The following is a 20,897-nucleotide window of genomic DNA, read 5'->3' on the forward strand; positions in this document are numbered from 1 at the left end:
GGAAGTTCATCTAGTGCCTCACCTCGTGTTCATTCGTCTACATTCAGTCTTTATCAGTTCCATTGACAATGAATTACTAACTATGAAAGCAATACTTACTTACTTACTTACTCCACTGGGTCAGTGAACCAAAAAGGATCATGGCCTCTGACACAAGAGAACGCCACTCGGCCCTATTCTACGCATCTCCACGCTAGTTGGATACTCGAGGGTGGACAGGTCTTTTAGGGCTACATCACTCCAGCGGTATATCTTCTCAGAGCTCGATTCTCTCCCGGAGTGTCCAAGAGACCGAGTGCGAATGCGATCTCAAAGCACCCTATAAGGTGTCTGTGAAACTGATTGTCCCCATTTATTTATTTAAAGCCCTAGATGTTTCTCTTTTGCCCATTGTTATTCTGATTTACGCATTTTTTAAAAGTAAGATGCTAACTTCGCATTATGAGCAAGTTTTACGAATTATATTACTTGGAATAAATATTTTCTTTTATTTATAATTTTCCGAAATATTCAAATATTAGATATATAGAGCAGTGGTGGGCAAAGTACGGCCCGCGGGCCAGCTCCGGCCCGAGCAAGGGTTTCATCCGGCCCGCCGTCGGTCTTTCTAAATCCTCCTCGGATTTTTTTAAATTTTCTGGCCCCCAATGACGAAAGTTTGCCCACCACTCTTCTTGGACAACACGCTTCAGATCAAGTTTATTTGTAGACGAGGAACATTGTTTAAAACGGTAAGCAGTCATTTTATTCCGAAACCAATTCATACCTTTTTACAAGGCGTAAAATCTAAATTGGACAGTAAGAAAAAATAAGAATTCAGTTTAGAAAATAGTTAAACATTGTTCACAGATATACCACAAGACCTATTACTAATATAAATAACGCGTGCTGCTCCCTGCTCCCGCTACCTGTAGGTCACGTTTTCAGTCAAGACCATTTCTTCCTCGGGCACCGCCAATAATTATAAACTTAAGTCAAGTCAATATATTCTTTATTCAAATAGGCCTAGCAACAAGCACTTTTAAATCGTCAAATTTTACAAATATCATCTTAATCTAACTACATCAATCAATTCCATAGATTTTCATTATTTTAGTTAATACGCGATCTGAATCATGAATTTCACTTCATTATAAAATCACTTCCGTCCGCTTAAGGTCACAAGGAGCCATTTAAAATTTTCCAAGCTCCCTAAATAACTTTTCTCGACTAAATTTTCATTATTTAAAAGGATATTAGAAACTGAATCACTTTATGGAAGCAATTTGAAAGTAATCTTTTCGCTGGAGCGAAAATCTTGACACCATTTTTTTGTAAGTACAGTTTCAAAGTCGGGTTTCCTAAAGCGTTTAAGAAAGTTCTTTTTTAGCCCGTTATTGTAGGTTTTTGAATACTTCCGCCGAACTTTTCTGTGTAGGTTTTTCTTTGAAACTATTAACATAATACACACATAACATAATAGTACACTAGACGAGCGAGTTTGAGGGCCGACACGTTAGTGGAGGCCTACAAATAATACGAGTCCATCTTTAGCGTTTCCGGCCGAGGCATTACATAGTGCTTTTCACGACTACTGCGAGGAAATAAGAAAACATTTGAATAAGTAAACATTTACTTTAATAGATATTAATATTTACATTGGCGTGAGGACAATTGTTGAAAGAAAGCGATGTATATTTGCCAGGAACATTTATTTATGTCTTCTTCGCTACAAGAACTAATTTTTATCGTAGATACGTGTTCATGTATTTTTAGTCAAACACAATTTACACTATCCAATTCAGTATTTTATGGTCCCGCCTTTTTTACTTATTTTATGACTTTTAAGAGGCGTTTTTGTGTTGTTTGCTTTAAACCGACTCTTAACTTAGAAGCGTTTTTGCTAAAAAGCCACAAACAGCTACAAAAGTAAAAACGCCTTAAGCGTGAACTGAATGGTTTTGACGTTTCTATTTTTTTTTTACATGTAATTGGTCCTATAAATAACCTAATTTTATTAAAAAAAAAGAACTTTTACCATAACCAATGACAGATGATAACAATGATCACCAATGACAGATGATGGCAACAATGAAACATTGTAGTAGTGGTGGTTCAGGTGCTACAGCTATTGCCTACTTTCCAGCTTGGTTTTACGAGTAGACCATCTATTGCCACATTTCCGAACAGCAGCGTGAAAAGTATGTTGTAGTATGTGTGTCTGACAGAATTGTATTTTTACTGAAAGTCTTTGTTTGTCAAAAACCTAAAACAGGATCAATCCTTGATATAAACTCACTAATACGAGTAGACTAGATTCCTATGAAATTTAATATGGGTAAAAAGGATAAAAAAAAATATAAATCAGCCTATATACGTCCCACTGCTGGGCACAGGCCTCGCGAGAGGGCTCAGGCTATAGTCCCCACGCTAGCCCAATGCGGATTGGGGACTTCACATACACCTTTGAATTTCTTCGCAGATAAAAATGGAAATACTCCAAACTCTCATATAACAACTTAAAATGAGCAATAAGGGAAAAATAAAAAATATACATAAAAGACTCAATTCGAGCATCGCAACTAAAGAACGACTTCCCTACTAATAGCCAATTTATTTGACCTTTACCTAATAGCCTAAGTACCTTTTTAGGGTTCCGTAGCCAAATGGCAAAAAACGGAACCCTTATAGATTCGTCATGTCCATCTGTCTGTCCGTTTATGTCACAGCCACTTTTTTCCGAAAGTATAAGAGCTATACTGTTCAAACTTGGTAAGTAGATGTATTCTATGAACCGCATTAAGATTTTTTTATTAATAACAAGCGTGTAAGAAGAAACATAAAATTTACAAGTCAAATAAAAGCGCAATAGAACAATCGATACTTCGTTGTAAACACATTAAGAAGGGGAGCGTCCCTTAAAGTCTCCATCGCAGTAGTAATACTGTGCACAGTAGTTCAACTTCCTTTTTATGAATTATTTAATAACCTGCACTTCATGAGTTTTGGATTTATTTAATTCACAAAAAAGTAAATCATCCCCTGTAGTGAAGTTACAAAACGTTCTAAAAAAACTCCTGTGAAGAACATAACAAGCAAAACACACGAAAAACTTTAATCCAAGGGAAGTTTTTTAGCAAAAAGTCTGAGGAATCAGTCAGTTATAAATGTGTAGTGTAGCCTATATTCACCCAAATTGACTCAGTTTCATCGTTACGATAAAACACACAGCAAAAGCATAAATATACGGACATAAAATTAAATACATACACACACACACACACACATACACATAAATGACACGGACACGGACGGACGGACGGATGAATACGGACATAAATGGAGTTTGAAACTCATAAGTCTCAAAACCCTTACCCAAGTTGTGCATTTAAAAAAAATACACTAGGCAGAATATAACAGGACTTTTTATGTGTAATTTTATGCCAACTTCTTATACTCATACTCGTTTATTTGTAAAATATGTATAAGAATTTTACATGTCAGCAATTAAAATAGTTTGTACAAGAACCGTGTTAAGTCAGGTGAGGAGGGATTGACAGTAATGTCATGCTGATAAAATTTGTTTAGTGTGTTCATGTCTTCATCCCTCTGGATACACTCGTAGGATAGAATGCGAGGGAGTGATTTGTGGAGTGTATAAAATTGGCCGTTTTGATAAATGCCTTAAGGAGTACTTGAAAATTGAAACCTTTAATATTGTCGAGTTCTTCTTTATTGGAAATGTGAGATTTAGGGTGATTATTTTGATTTTTTTTAATTAACCTAGAAGATAATAAACTAAGGAATAAGGAGAGTCCGATAGACTTGCCCTCAGTTTCCTAGCAAGTCTCCCGAAACCTTTGGTGACCATTTTCGGCTCGAGCATTGACAATTTTAAATTTAATACTCAACTAAAATATTCTCAGCACAGTTATTTGTGACTAACAACAAGGTGACTTTGAACCTCAAAATGGCATATAAAGCTAGGCAGGTATGTACATGAAAAAAATTACCATTCAAGCTTAAACGAGTACAAGATGATATACCTACATGGATGATATTACCTCTTGATTCTTAATTAAAATGTCTGGAGCGTTGTCGTTGACATTTAATAACGTGCTAAATAACACTCAAAAGCTCTTAACCCTCTTAAAAATGTACTCCCAATTTCGACCTTATATTAAACAGTATATAGTGTTTATTACAGTATACTGAAATTTCTTTCAGCGAGGTGATGTAAGTCATCGTTCGACCTACCTGTTTCGTTTTGCTTCTGTTTTGAAGGACGTATTCTCGTTGAAATATGTTGGCGCTTAAGACATTTTGGCGAGTTATTATTTAGCCGTTTCGCTCCCCTGCAAAGTTTTTCTATTATCCTTAATATTTCATTTAGTGGGATTCGTATCTAATGCCTGCGCAGAAAGGATTTTGGATGAACGTATTAGTTCGAGATTGCCTTTGGTTTTTCGGATTCCTTCTAGGCATACGCCATCTTTTTAATTTTAACGTTATTTCAAAAAAGAACATTTTCAAGTCGATCTACTGTTTCTACGCGCGTCTTTTTTCTTCCTTTATATAAATAAATAAGCAAGTACCATATCACAGTAAGCTACTATTTACTACGCTATATTTTTTCCTTTCTAGGCCTAGGTTGTAAGTACTAACTGTGTCCGTGCCAGTGGCGCTAACCTGAGAGTTATAAGACACATTTACAAAGGACACGCTAATTATTTGACCGATGTTAAAACAATATAAAAATCTTAATTATCATTTAAAATATGGCATATGTTATTTTCGACATAACTGTCATTTTTCTTTTTGTTATTTAATGGCTATCTATAATAGGAAAAGCCTCGAGGCAACGCGTGTACCCGTCAAGTTCAAGGCCAGATAACTATAAGTATGGCCGTTCGTTATATGTGACAATTTGATTAGGGACCGCTGTGGGGAACTTGAAGATAATAATGATATCGTACACATTATTACTAGCTCTAGTTATAAAGTTTAGATATTGGTTTATAGTCTGAATTTGAATAGTGCACAAACTTGTAACGTAATTTGAGATACGTATTTTATATGAAAACTAGCTTTTGTCAGTTACTTTGTTTGTGTACGAGTAGCATTAGTACTTTCATATCGCACATTCATAGAAAAAATCTACCCCCGTTTTTAATCTTTTAAGGGATTTTCCGGTACTCAAACTATCTCCATAGTAGATTTTTGCGCAGCGTTTTATTTTTATATGTGTAATATTAATAATATAAATGGAATCCTATTATAAATGTGAAAGTAACTTTGTCTGTCTGTCTGTTACCTCTTCACGCTTAACCTCTAGCGGCCTACTGGATCGGCCGAAAAGAGGACATTCGTACTTTTTTGAGAAAATATTTTTTTTTATGCTATTTGATGGAGAATTATGTAGTAGTAGTAGTAGAGCCATTTATTCCAATAAATATTACATTAGTTTACTATGCAATGATTTTTGTCAACAGATAAAGTATGAATAATATTTCATGATTTATTCAGTTTAAATTTATGATGATTACTGAATTTCGTTTTTAAATTATTGTTTCATGCATGCATGCAAATTTGAATAATTGGTACTTATTAGAAAATAGAATTGAATTTGCTTTGTTTTAAAATCGAACGAAACAAAACAAAAACAACTCTGGTCATTTAATAATGATTCAAATTTCATTGTAGGTAATATGTACTAGTATTAGAATTTTGAACCCCAAGAGGTTAAAGCATTGAACCAATTTAGATGAACATTAGTATTGAGATTGTTCGAGGCCCGAAGAAGGATTTTCTAGAAGTTTCTATGAACTATCATCATCCCACACCGACGAAGTCGCGTGTGCGTGTGGAAGCTAGTATAATATACAGGATATATTATACTCCTTTCTAGGTTTGCATTTTCCTTCTTTTTTACTAACAATAAAATTTTATCATAAGAGCCTTCAGCAAGCTCGGTTCTGCATACAAACGTAGTTACGCTCTCATTTTAAAATGACTAGCTAGATTGCTCTGAAACTTTGTAATTACGATAGATATACACTAGTCCTGCGGTGGCACCATGGTTCCATTTTTATCACTTGCCACTATACCCGTCACTTTCGCGCTTACATACTTATTAGAATGAATGTGACAGGCATGGTGACAAATGATGAAGAGCCGACCATCTTAGCCCTACTGTAATCTTATTACTGTTATATTTTGCTGCATACTGAGTTTTTCATTCCCACCTAAAAAACATGAAAGATCACTCCACTCGCAAAAACCGGATGCAAAATGACTCATCTTGTGCCAACATCGCCAAATGCTTCCTTATTTGACAAATAAAACACCACATATATCTCACAGAACGACGTAACTTCGATAGTGGTACAGAATAATATAGTAGGCACCCAATTTGTCAAGTAAACTGACTTCACTATAATGCAAGTAAAAAGTAACATTGCTTAGGAACGCCTTAGTCTATAAGACTTTTTGAAATTGTACAACATTCCAAAAGAAAATTGCAGTAAGCGTATAAAGATATGTCTACATCAGCCCATTTCAATTGTCGGCTTTAATTACTCAGTGCATGCCTACTTTTATTGTCATTACGTGCTGTTTAAAATAATATATTAGATCATCCGTAGCGGATTAGAGACGTGTTTAAGAAAAATGCAAGTCGAGCATAGAAGCACAAAAGTGTGGACATAGCTTAAGCTCTTTAACATGGGGTAGCCATGTTCACTATTTTGCTAGCCCACCCTCTATTTTTGAAACTATTCCCAATGTTGCCTAGTTGATTTACTGTTATTATTATTGCTAGGGAAAGTGTAGAACTTTGTAAAATTGTTCCTAGTTTTATATTGGTAGTTGTAAAATAATTTATTGAGCAGGGATTGCATTGAAGTTGGGTGTAAGAGGATCCTTCATTGTTTTATTAGACTATTGAATTACCAATAAGATTTTGTGTTTGGCTTCAACTCTCGAAATTGCTAGAATAGTCATAAAATGGAACTAGTTATTTTTTATTTTGATAGGTAAAGTAAGTGGCCTTACTTACTTAACTAAAAAAAGAGGAGAGGAAAGCAATGTAAATAATCCGATATTTATTTAGTTAGTTTGGACGACCGGTCTGGCCTAGTGGGTAGCGACCCTGCCTATGAAGCCGACGGTCCTGGGTTCGAATCCCGGTACGTGCATATGTATTTGTGTAGGTATTTGTTTCTGAGTCATGGATGCTTTCTTTGTATTTAAGTATATGTATATTATATATTATATATCGTTGTCTGAGTACCCACAACCCAAGCCTTCTTGAGCTTACCGTGGAACTTAGTAAATTTATGTACTTATGTCCCTATAATATTTATTTATTACGATAGCAAGAAATATAATGTGTGTCCTTATCTTTTGTACGCAATAATGTAGTCCGGTGGTCGCCGAAGGCTGTATAGTACAGTAGCGTGATTCGTCGTACAAGGAAGCTGTCAGCACAGACTAGGATATCAACATGTGAAAGTGACGATTACGTACTTCAAATATATAAGTTTTGAATACTTGGGGCCCATTTCTCAAACGGTATTAGTCTAATATTATTAGTGTGTTGCCATGGTAAGTCATACAGTTTGACAGTTCGTGGATAATATTAGTCTAATATTGTTCGAGAAATGGGCCCCCGAATGTTGGTTTACACTTTTTATCTTGTTACGTGTTTTATTTATTTATTGTTTATAATTATATAGCGTGACATAGATATAATATTTATTTTTTAACTTTTTTTGCTATCTGCCTATATTATTGATTTTGACATACGCCAAACACTCGCTGATTGTGACGCACTTTATGTAACATAAACATCTAATACTCGCTTTAGTACAATCAATTATTTGTGTTTATATACGTCCTATTTTAGGTATTTCCATGGCCTAAAAAAAAAGAAAATAATAAGGAACACTATTTAGTTACTCACCTTTCAAGCAGATCTTGTTCCTCTTAAACAGCAGCCGTACATCTTTGTGGGCGCGGTCAGGGGCCGAAATGTTCAGTTGCATGGTCACCAGGATCTCGGCGCTCCTGCTGCCGGTGCAAGGCAAGCGCACCCTGGTAAAATTTTTTTACAGTACAGTGTTTGTTTTTTATATAACCGCAAACTTCAACAAGACGTATGTTTCAATGCTACGAAACAATTATAAAAGATTTTTGGAAAGTCAATTCCCAAATGCTATTAAATAAATAAAAATAAACACTTTTACCATAAATACATATCTTCCCTTACATACGTTACGCTGCGGTACGCTTTAGAATTATAAAATTGTCTGTTACAAATTAATAACTAAGTATTGAAAGGTGTTTTTTTTTTTTTTGTAGTTTGCTAGTTTTACGGTTAACTCACGTATTGTTACCACTCATCGCGCGTCCAGTGTGCAGCACGGCGTGCAGCAGTACGCACGGACGTGAACGCTAATTACGCACTATTAGTGCTTAAAAATGGTGACGTAGGCTCGGGTAGGGTGAATTAAAACACGTGAGTTTCATGACAGTATAAATATGATTTGTTTTGGTGTAAAACGATTCCATCTACGTCTATAAATCTATTAAGCACCGAAATGCCCTGGGTAACTCATCATAAACTTAGATAGTATCTACGTCTATAAATCTATTAATAGGCACAGAAGTTTACAGAATGCCTTAGGTAACTCAACATAAACCTAGATAGCAGTAACTTTACATCAAGCCCGTCTATAATCTCTATAGCTACATCTTAGGCTGTGTTTACCTGAAAGCTTGCAACTTCGTGGGCACCATCCCCCTCTCCGAGATGTTGACTTGCGGCGGCAACATCGCCCCTCGGCTGTCGTAGTCTATGTCCATAACATACGGCAGCTGAAACAAACGATATGTATAACAGGGTGTTTAAGACCATTAACGCGAAATTGAAATATCAAATAACTTGATTTCAAAATTGTAGTTTTTATGTTGAATTTTTAATCAGGAGCCTTGAAAACAATCACACGTAAATAAACTAGACGATATTTGCAAGGGCAGACTCCAATTTAAACCTTAAAACTTTAAAGTTGTTTCGACGCTCGACAGAAAAAAATGTTAAAACTTGTCTAATTATGTTGCCCTAGTGAAAAAGTGTACAAGTCTCGCCCAGCTTAGGTATAAAATGGCATAAGTATAACGTGTAACTTATAGTTTTTTAGATCTCCGTACACCTTTACACTTGTACAAGGTTTCACTAGGGCTACAGAATTACATCCATAACAAGTCCTGATCAAATTCATAACCTATTATTACATTCAGAATACCTACGCCTCACAGACATTCGAAAACTCATTCACGTGTTTGTCATTGTCACTGAATGTATTCCAAGATCAAACTGATTTTAAAATGTCGCTTACGGTTGTTATACTTCGTGGGCAAAGTGCTCAACAGAAGCTCGTTAGAACATTCCAAAACGAATGCTGTCCTTTTGTTTCGTAAATGGAATAGCATTCAAGCCAAATTGGAAGCGCGGAGTCTCCTGCCTGCATGTTTCAGGTTCTGTTGTGTGTTAAAATAAACGTCTAGGTACAGTCAGCATCACTAGCAGCAGATAAAACAACGCGCCAAAAGTATTTAGGTAATAAAAATAGGGTAAAAACATATTTTATTTTTTATTTAGCCCACTTGAAGGAACTATCATAGGGACTACTCGTATCATTTGGCGCGAGGGGTATGGAGCTTTCGGGCAGACTTCACTTGTCAGACATACGAGTAGTAATATGAAACTTAAGTCAATTATTTCATTGTTCAAGACATTTTTAATTATTACAGTTTATATTGGTTTTAACTTTATTACATGAATATTTCAATTTAACACAAAAATATTAACATGTACCTATAAACTCGCTAAAATAGTAGAACAATCTTCTAATAAATGCATGTCTTCTATTCTTTTATAAGTTGTGGCGTTAAATAAATGTATTTTCTTTCTTTCTTCTTTCTAATCGCGGTATTATTTTTCGTTGATACGAGTATACAGGTACCAATATATACAGAGGTATGTTTGTTTACCTACTTAGCGATGAATAGTTTCGTTAGCGGAGTGGGCGATGTCTTGATGAAATTAAGAGTTGTTGGGTGAATAAGTGTCTATAATAGTATCATCATTTCCTCGGGTAGATTATTAAAGATATTTTCCTTATTAGGTCGATTGTTTATAAGTTTTTATAAAATTATTAAAGTTAGAACAACGCGTGGAACGTGTAAACAATCTAGTCCACCACTTTCACGGGTTTCCTGTCCACCGATAATTAATGAAACCTGTCCCACAGTACGCATATTTTGGTTAAATGTATCTATGTGACAGCGTGATAAAGACAGTGTCTGTCTCCTTCAATTGCGTAGTGTTAAAAAGTGACAATTATTTTGTCATATATTACACGATAAAGCCTTCTATAATTCGCTTAGGTATATAACACAAATAGTATACCGTGAAACCACACAACCATGGTACAAAAGTTCCCAAATATGCTTTAAAATTAACTCAAATGATTATCTTTTTGATTGAAGTAGTGCTAAGGCAGCATATTTGTAATAATGAAAAAAAAATAGATAAAAGAAAGAGAGAGAGAGAAACTTACGGGTTTCCTGCCACATAAACTCCCGGTTTGCTATATACGCAGGCACTGGTACGATGAAACATGTTGCGTAGGTGTTTACCACGCCTTCTCGCACGTAGTATAGTCAAGAAGTGGAACCTAGGCTCCGAAGCAGTAGATAAACTAAGATGAGACAGAGCGAGAAACTTACAGGTTTACTGCCCAAGGACTGCCACATAAACACCAGGTCTGCTATGTGCGCAGGCAATGGGCAGTAGAAACATGTTGCGTAGGTATTTATCACGCCTTCTCGCACGTAGTATAGTTTTGGGTCAAGAAGCAGAACCTAGGCTCCGAAGCAGTAGATACCGGGATAAACTAAGATGAGAGAGAGAGAGAAACTTACAGGTTTCCTGCCCAAGGACTGCCACATAAACACCAGGTCTGCTATGTGCGCAGGCAATGGGCAGTAGAAACATGTTGCGTAGGTGTTTATCACGCCTTCTCGCACGTAGTATAGTTTTGGGTCAAGAAGCAGAACCTAGGCTCCGAAGCAGTAGATAATACCGGGATAAACTAAGATGAGAGAGAGAGAAACTTACTGATTTCCTGCCCAAGGACTGCTACATAAACTCTAGGTCTGCTATGTGCGCAGGCAATGGGCAGTAGAAATATGTTGCGTAGGTGTTTATCACGCCTTCTCGCACGTAGTATAATTTTTGGTCAAGAAACAGAACCTAAGCTCCGAAACAGTAGATACCGGGATAAACTAAGATGAGAGAGAGAGAGAGAGAGAGAGAAACTTACAGGCTTCCTGCCCAAGGACTGCCACATAAACTCCAGGTCGGCTATGTGCGCAGGTACTGGTACGATGAAGCCCGTGGCATAGGTGTTTACCACGCCCTCTCGCACGTAGTATAGTTCTGCGTCGAGACCTGAAACAAAGAGATGTCGTATTAGTTAGGAAGTACAATAAATGCTCCCATAAGATAGAATACTATCTATATATGTAGAACCCGTGCGAAATCTTCTTTTCATACAAACGTAGTCTTCCACTTTGGATATTAACATTATTGATACTATTTTCACACAATTTGTTGAATATCAACCACTACTTATAAGAGTTAGGTTAGGTTAGTTATTTTAAAAATCTTTTAAATTTTAGGTAAATAGATTGACTTGGCAACTATTTAAAGTTAGCTTTTAGTCAGTCATGAACCATTATTATTTCAGAATATGCTACTGAAGGATGAAAAAAGAACTAACAATAACAAGACCCACATTTGAGGACGACCGTGTTTTGTTTTCACCTGGATTCGCTCTGTAATTAATTACGTAGACTGGTAAACTAAGCTAATGTCTACATGACCTCGATTCTACAGCAAACGTGTGAATTTTAACGGACGGTTACAATTAAGCCTAGTAACATATTACAACAAACATTGAACTTTACAACCAGTGAATAATATACGCCATGGGACTGTAAATCTTGCGTTATCCGACTGATATGCAAACTCTGTGTGTGTTCGTTTCTGAAATGAACATTTTTATTTTAACTTTTACTTTAAAGCGTGACTAAAGTCGTGTTTCAGTAATTGTCTTTACCGTCACATTCCTGACAAAATGTAGGCGGGCGTTTTCATTTAATTGTCTAATTGTTTGACGACCGGTTTGGCCTAGTGGGTAGTGACCTAGTGACCCTGCCTACGAAGCTGATGGTATTTAAGTATTTATAAATATTTATATATTATATATATCGTTGTCTAAGTACCCTCAACACAAGCCTTATTGAGCTTACTGTGGGACTTAGTCAATTTGTGTAATAATGTCCTTTAATATTTATTTATTATTATTTATTTATTTTTTCATTGTCACAAAACTGACCATGAATGTTAACCCCCATACAATTTGTCAGGAAAGTGACACTTACACGTGACTTAAACACACCTTAAGTCGTGTTTTAAAATACAAGTTAAAATGAAAATGTCCAGCTTTGTGTAATTTTTGAATTAAGGTTGTTTGAAGGGTAGCAAAACAACAGGAAATTCTTAGATTTTCTACAAATATTCAAAATTATACTTTATAAATACTATCCAATAAAAATAATCCCGTATCGTATCACAGACCAAGGATGTTTTAGCAAATCCAAATTGTTAGTTTTTTCATTCACACACCTAAGCTTACAGAAGCACACTTTATATGCAATTTTGAATAGATTCAAAATTAAATCAGTTAAATTACAATTTACATACAAAAACGGGTTTTAAAGAAACAGAGGGCCTACTGCGAACCACGTTCGACGTGTTGTCTCTCTGTCGCACTTGTGAATTCGTACTTAAATGTGACACGGAGGCAACACATCGAACGTGGTTCGCGGTAGGCCCTCAGTTCATTTTGAGCCGTAATGTTCGGTCCGGTTGTCGGCAAATACGGCGGCATCTTCTTCATCTTGGATTGAAGCTAGGAACTCAAAATCGTCGCAAGAATCCTACACAAACTCAACGACTTAAAAGCAAATTGAATAAAAGCGTAATAATAAGTACCTTTTATTCACCCAATAATACCTAAACACGACACAAATTTCTGCGCACAATCGTCATTCATTATGCAAACGAATGCACTTTAAAAAAAAACTAAGTTACGTGGAAATGCTCTTTCACTGTTCAATATTTCAAATTGCAGGAAAATCTTATTATTCTAATTCGTACGAACGATTGCACAGGGTGCATCCCTACCCTGTCCCTAGGGTTGCCATTGCGTCAATTATCCAACTAACACTATTTGCTTTTGAAAAGTGTAGGGAGGGGTTCCTGGTTATAATTTTGAACCTTGTGTTTATGAGACTGGGTCTATTTTTGTGTGAGCTTGGTTGAGAAGAAATGATGGGTTGCATCGATTGCAGATAAATGTAATTCCAAGGTACTCGATTAGATTACGTTTTTCATAAGGCTATTGAAGTGTATTGCGTCTATCTAACTTAAGATTAATAACAAAAAAACACTTTATAGTCATCTAATGATAACCATAGTCCAGATGAACATTTATTATCCATACTTTGTCCATTCCGACAGTGGAAAAGGCTAGGAAGATGGTGACAGACAGTGATGGCTCTACTACACGATGGGCCATCATACTGGCCCACGAATAAGATGGCCCAGCGTTTAGAGAGGGTAGTGATGTCGGATTGCTTATGGCGCGACGGGATGGCCACGGTGTCGGTTTTTCGTCCGCACATCAAAGGTAGTGGGCCAGCAATGGTGCGTTATGCATCTACACGTGGCCCATTCTATAGTGCGTGCTCTCGACCATCGCATGGCCATCTCACTGATCGAGCGCTGGGATATCGTGAAGAAGAACCATAACCATCGAATGGCCATCTCGCTGGACTGGCTGGCCATGAGCTAAACTACCATTACTACACCACCAGCTTTCGAGTGTCGTCACCACAGACTACGCAGACACCGTGTTATGAAACTTTTACAAAGAGCACGAGATCACCACACATATGTAGGGTATTTTATTTGTGAAATGCTACTATGTGAGCAGCACAGCCTAGTGGTATTCCACACCATAGTATAAAAATACTATAATAGCCAAGTTATATCCTCAAAGCTAAATTAGTGTTAATATTTTTAATTTGCATGAGTACTGGTCGTAATTGTGGGCGCAACTGAAATAAGCACGTTCTTATACAAAATTACCAGTAGTGCGGGAGCGGTTATATGTATATGGTGACCTCGATTGTCTTATGCCCTCCGTCTAGTTATTGAGGTAGTGTGTGGTCATCACTTACAGTTAAATGCATGATGGGACAGTAAACTTCTTCGTCTTGGCCAAAGTCCCTAAAAAAACACACAGTCACACGCAAAGACAGCTGTTATGTCGTCTTTAGGAAAAATCACATAGGAACATTACAGCCAAGACCCTAAAAAAATATACAATATTGCGCTTTATACTACAGGAAAAGGGTGCATAATTGTATACATGTTCGTGACAGTCGGTTACTTACTTCGTTTTTCTTTTCGGAAGTAGCAGACGGGGGTGATTCATCAATTGAGCGAAGTGCCACTTCATATTCGGACAGTTTCAGTCGCTAACGATCGATTGCAAGACTGTTGGGGCTCGTATTTCTGAGGTGTTGGATACAAAATGATGTCAAATGCGGCATTGTTGAGGGTATGATATTTATAGGCGGAATTTCAAACATTTGGTAGTTTTAAAGAGTTCATACATAATTATAACCCATAATCATTATTTTATACGTTGGAAACCATGGTATTTACACATGTTCTTAAAATTAGATAAGTACAGTCATGGATTCTACTGGGGCGTGGCAACACGTTTATACTCGTACGTACATGGGTACACACTTGCTATGGCACAGAAAAAATAGTAACAAGCAGAACAAAATACATTAAAATAACTATGTATTTATTATGAATTTATCACAATATAAATGCTATGCTCTTTTTTATTGCACATAATATACCTATTAAATTATCCATAAACTCTTGTGAAGTGTATGAGCAATCAATTAAAAGAGAGTTTCTTGAATAATAATAAAAAAAACTATTTCTTCGGTCATCTGCTAGTTAAAATAGTGTTTTTCTTATTTTTATTTTATTGATTCAATAATTTACGCAGCATTACAGCGAACTAAAACACTGTGAAATTTATACAGGACAGATGATACACGTTTGGTCATGTTATGTTATTTTAAGTTATGAAAGTAATAACATCAAGTCTTGGTAATTACAATTGAATACAGCAACGTTTTGCACTGATGGGACCTTCTTTAAAATAGTCTTCTGTAAAATCAAACTTTTCCCCATTATCAACTTGCCGTAAACTTGACTAGATGCCTAAAATCGTGTGTAGTTTACCCTAATGCTTCGAAAGTACAGGTGCTGTTATTATTATAATATCGTACTGTTTAAACCAAGCTTCAAGCGTACTAAATACAAGTCGCATGTTATTAAAATGCACTACATAATGACAGTACGGGACCCTGCAGCGATTCCTTTGTATTAATGAGTCAAAGGCGCTAATACCTGTGAACCTGAGCAACCTACTATAATCTCTAACGTACGGTACGTAAAACACAATTTCCCCTAGCAAGAGTTCCTTAATGACAACAGTGTTGCATTTCATAAAGGTGTAAAGCAAAGTAATGTGAAATTAACTATATTTGCGTACAAGAAAGCAACCCGGTGTTGGAATTTGCTAACGAGGGGAAATGATCAAAGACAACGGGATAACAAGTTTCGGTGTTACAAAATAAAGAGAATATTATTTTCGCTGAAAGGATAAGCGAAAATGAGATGGCGAGGTGGACGCAATTTGGCAACACAAACTGTTTTGCGACAAAGAATTTACTGTAAACAATACACACACGTACAATGATAGGCGAGCGGGAAGACAGCTACCAATCTGGAAATCGTGTGTGCCAAAAACATTTTTTACAAAAAAAAAAAAAGAAAACTACCCTTCAAATAGTTACGCTAAAATTCAATATTAAATATCCTTTCTATATGCGCTAGCATTTGATATGTTTAAGGCCCGTGAACAAGATGCAAGTAACTGCGTTGAAATATGGGGAGCTCAAAAACAATACAAAAGGTAATGACGGTATATATATGTAAATATTTCTGCGAAACAATTCAGAGTTGTAAAGTGATCTCACTAAATTACATACGTTCGACATGAAGATAATTGGGGAGTAAAGTACAAGTGAGACTTACTTTAACTGGTATAAACTAGTGATGATAGTGATGTTTGATATCTATTGACAAGGTAGTAATAGTATTTAGACACGGTTCAGTGTCGTGTCGTTATGGCCGCGGCTATACCACCCCTTCACTCCTATCTTCTTTATTTTTTAATCTTGAGGTGTAAGTGTGTCATATAGGTATGCTATTCCTAAAATCCATAAGCATCTGTTAATCAACAATATGAAACCCGAAGTCCGCGTTCCAATTAGCCTTATAGCGCTACAAATGGCGAATTACGGTCGAAATCACCGCCCATTTGACAACCTCGGTAATGGTTCGTTAAAGTTCGAAACGGAGCCCTGTGTTTATAGTTTATGGTTATTTAGAATGATAAATAAGGGTATGTTAAATTATAACCGGATTATATTGTCATGATTTTTTAATAATTAAACCAAATGGTGTATTAAAAATATATTTTTTTACATTATCGACTGAAAATTCCTAAAATACCTGAATTCATGTTAGGGTGATGGGAAATATTTAATAATTTACCTAATTTACAGGGGTAAGCCAAAGCTAAAGAGTGTTGTACAGACTCGTCCACTTGGATTGGGGAAGTCAAAGAGACGACATCTTTATGGTAGGTAACGGGAAAGCAAAGTTAATGAGGCATGTCCTTTGTGTACTTAGAGCAATTCGATGTATTTATAATAATATTATTATCTTGAATTGGAGTTACTTCGAAAGTGAGGTAATTTTTTAATTGGCAAATATATATGAACTTTAACATCACTTACGCTACTGCAACGCTTACCAAGGCATCTTGCTTACAGTAGATAGTGCTTCCAGTTTAGAAAACATTTGCCATTTTTCAAACTTACCCCGCTTTTGAAGTTATCACACTAACCTAACCTAACCTTACAATTTTCTTTTGTTGAGACGTGCAATAGAGAGTTGTGTTATGGTATAATCATTATTTCCCCCCGCGGGTTGCCCACCTTGTCATGGTGGAGGGGCTTAGTAGCCGTGGCTTGGTCACCCACGGTGAAGCGAAGAGGCAACCAGGGCCGGCCTGTTTGAGGCACGGGCTGGCCCGAGGAGGACGCTCCAAGTGGGCTTAGCAAGCCCGCTTGTGACGCGTTGGAGGTGGCCGTCGGGGAAGAGGAGTGTCGGTGTTGCGATTAGCCGTTCTCCCTATCCTCGACGGCCGAGGTGGGATCGCAGGGGAAGAGGCGTGATGGTATCACGATGCGCCACTCTCCCTATCCCCTGCGACCTTGGCGGGGCCGTTCCGCTGTAGCGGCGTTGGTGGGGCTGCAGAGGAAGAGGAGTGTCGGTGTTACGGTGTGCCGTTCTCCCTGTCCTCTGCAGCCGGGTTGTGGTTTGCGTCAGAACCATTGACCTCATCTGTCGCCGGGCGCTGGGGAGTTTTCTGGCGCCCGTGGCCTTCTTGTGGCGGGCTCGGGGGGGTTCGCTACACTGCTGGACGGAAGCCGAGGAGGAAGGCGCGACAAACCATTTGGCGCGCCTAGCGTGAAGTGCCTTCGGGCTTTAGCGAAGGAGTCGCTCGTGGGCGGCTGCCGCCGGTGGGGTCGCGGATGAGTACGCAAGCGTTCCTGTAACCCCACCAATAGGGCGGCGAGGCGGCATACAGGGGGGTTTTTAGTGGGTGGGCTAGACGGGAGTCCCACATAACCACTCGGGTCACCCCCCGCACCCGGATGGTATGCGGAATGCATTTTCCCCCCTAACAAAAAAAAATGGTCTAATCATTATTTACCTAATCTACATAATTACGTAGATAAATAATTAAGAGAGCGTATCTACCTGTAACTTCGGAGTCGCCTTTAAGAGCTTACCCCTCTGTCGAAAATCTCGGCCAATGGTCATATGTCATATGGACAGATGTTTATCTGTACAAACATACATTTGACGTGCCCCTCCCCCGCAAAAATCGTTCGACTGTTTTGTTTGTACAGAAAATTACAGAGGAGTCCTCCAAGACCTGTAAGTATTTCATATTCGAGTGAAAGTAAAAGAAATCAATGTCAAGAGTGTTTCAAAAGATAATAAGCTTTTTGTACAAGTGGTTTATTCAATGATATTCGAGTAAGTTACAAAGTACACAATAAAAAAAAAATCTTCTTCTGAATAATTTTACTTTTCAGTGTTTCGTTTGAATACTTTTCAAGACTTATTTATGTCTGTAAAGTTTTACAAATGAGATCAAAAATAATATTAACTTTATTTATTGTGTAGACTAGTCGAAGTCAACTCAAAACTAAACCTGCAGCAGTTGGGAATTAAAAAAATCTTTCGGGTTTATTTAATTTTCCACGTGCAGACTAAAACTAGTCGAAGACAACTTAAAACTAAGGTTCAGGAGTAGAGTAGGTGCCAATAAGGTACCGTTCGGTATTAGACTGCATTGGTGTTGCTGATGGTGTTTTACGGCGCCACATTGCGGTCACTGCATCACTGACGCAAATATCTAAATTCCGGGCGACGAGATCGATTTTGACATTTGTGTTAACAAAGGCGGCGTTAGGCGTAGACGACGTGGGCCACCGCCTACGGTCTCGCGGTCCGTCGTTATTTCTTGCGCCACCAGAGGGCCTCGCTAAATGTTCGCATAAAAAATTGGTCTTGCCCCGCAACGGTTTGTGTAGTCACCAGTTAAGTATGTCGCGCTGCAATACTGCTGCAGTCATACTATTGACTGCATTACTGCAGGAAATAACAAAAAGGTCAATTTTATCAACAAAAAAAAAACATTTTTTGTGAAGTTACAAATATATGTAGTAACATTATTTTACATCAACAATAAGAACCGCACGTATTTAAATTAAAAGTACCTACTTAAAAGTCTAAAACCGTTGTATGTTACAGATACATTATTATTGTTCTCCGACATCACACCTACAAAAATCTCGCGTGTTTCCACCGACTAAGGGTCTCCCCAAACCAGTCGACGCGGAGTCGGCTTTCGCCGAGTGTTTTACACCACACTATTCGCATTTAGTCGATCGACCGTCTCCGCGGTTGGACACCTGCGTTTAGCAGTCTCATCCTCCTTGCGGCCGTAGAGACGCCCGATCGCCTGCGACTTGCTATCGCAACAGTTGAAAAGCGACGGTCGGCTCTCCCGTGCTCCGTCCTGCCGTCGAGACGTCAGACAGCACACGTACAGCCGTTGAGTCCGACGAACAGATGTAGGACAGCGGGTGATCGGCAATCGTAAATCTCATTTTTGGAGACTGGTTGTTAGTAACAACCTGAGTTTGAAATTGAACAGACCTGTAAGATTATTTTCCTTGGTAATTGTTACATATTATATAATAACCTGTGATGATGGATATTTTACGTAGACGGGCATGGAAAAAAAGGCTTACCAGCATTTTTACCGTCATCGGCTCTGTTCAGCCGTCGTCAGCTAAGTTCGGCCGTCGAAGACGCTGAACGGCTTCCGCCAGCTCTGACCGGTCCTTATCGTAGGTACTCGGCCGTGATCGGAGCCGTTCAACTCTTTCCGGCACCGTACGGCGGTATAAGGAGATTTATGAATGCGAACGTGTGCGGTAGGCTGCAAACAGCGTCGTACGAATGCGAACAGCTTTACGGCAAAACGCCGTTTTCCCGTCGAAAGACGTCGTTTCGCGTGGGCCGAGCCGATTTACGACTTATTCGTTCTTATTGCGTTGACATAAAGCTTTTTCCGTACGCGATTTGCCGAAACGGCGTCGACTAGTTTGGGGAGACCCTTAAGGAGGTAAGGAGACAATAAATAGCATGTTATCACCGTTTTAATAAATGTGCCGGAGTTTAGACTGTAAATAAGCGCGGTGAGGTAATAAAAGCTTTATCTGTGAGGTCCCGTGGCGACAAAAATTCGAGGAGTTTGTGTGGTTCGTAGATTACCTGGTAATGGTGATTGTAATGGATTGGTATGGTTTATTAAAGTAGGCGTTGTGCATGCTAAAATTTGGGCGTTTCGTCTGATGTATACCGTTATACCGAGCCTTGTACATGAGTACATGATATGGACTTTGGTAATTCTACAACTAACTAGAGAGTAAGTAGCTACTAAATTTTGAGAACAAAATTGTCCTCGTGGTCGCGAAGAAAGTTTGACGAAGTTGACTTCAATATCTTCTAACTTCTTCTATCTGGACTAGTTTAGTTTTTGCATTACCCGCACTAATTTAATTGGTCCTGTTGAAATAAGTGTAAAATTATGAAACCCGAAAAATTCTCGGGAACAAGTTAAATTATTTTATTAAATACTTATACCTATAAAGAAAAACTGGCCAAGCCCTCCGGGCTTCTGGCTTTGGCCACCGGAGGGGCTTGATCACTTTTCTTTAGTACATGCATATATGTCAGTTCTTAATTAAATTTGGCGTTGAAACTCTAGGTCCATGGGGTCCCAGCGCGCACAAGTTTTTTGGAGAAATCGCGAAACGTCTGGTTGACGTAACTGGTGACCGAAGAGCTGGCGGCTTCCTCGCACAACGTATCAGTATTGCGATACAACGAGGAAATGCCGCCAGCATCCTTGGTACAATGCCTCAAGGGCCTATTTTAGATATAAGCTAGTTATAGTAATCATCTGTATATATCCATTATG

The 20,897-nt window shown here is 37.9% G+C and overlaps 1 protein-coding gene across 1 annotated transcript in view; it reads right to left on the bottom strand.

The window, feature by feature from the left end:
• Positions 1–20,897, bottom strand: part of LOC133518808 (tyrosine-protein kinase Drl) — a 76,324-nt gene that overhangs the window by 15,997 nt on the left and 39,430 nt on the right. The window contains exons 2-4 of the mRNA XM_061852518.1: positions 11,367–11,494; positions 8,750–8,856; positions 7,943–8,073 (exon numbers count right to left, since the gene is read on the bottom strand). Of these exons, the coding sequence (XP_061708502.1) occupies positions 7,943–8,073; positions 8,750–8,856; positions 11,367–11,494 (366 nt within the window). The remainder of the gene's footprint in view (positions 1–7,942; positions 8,074–8,749; positions 8,857–11,366; positions 11,495–20,897) is intronic.

The sequence above is a fragment of the Cydia pomonella genome, chromosome 6, assembly GCF_033807575.1.
Source record: "Cydia pomonella isolate Wapato2018A chromosome 6, ilCydPomo1, whole genome shotgun sequence".
Taxonomy (NCBI): domain Eukaryota; kingdom Metazoa; phylum Arthropoda; class Insecta; order Lepidoptera; family Tortricidae; genus Cydia; species Cydia pomonella.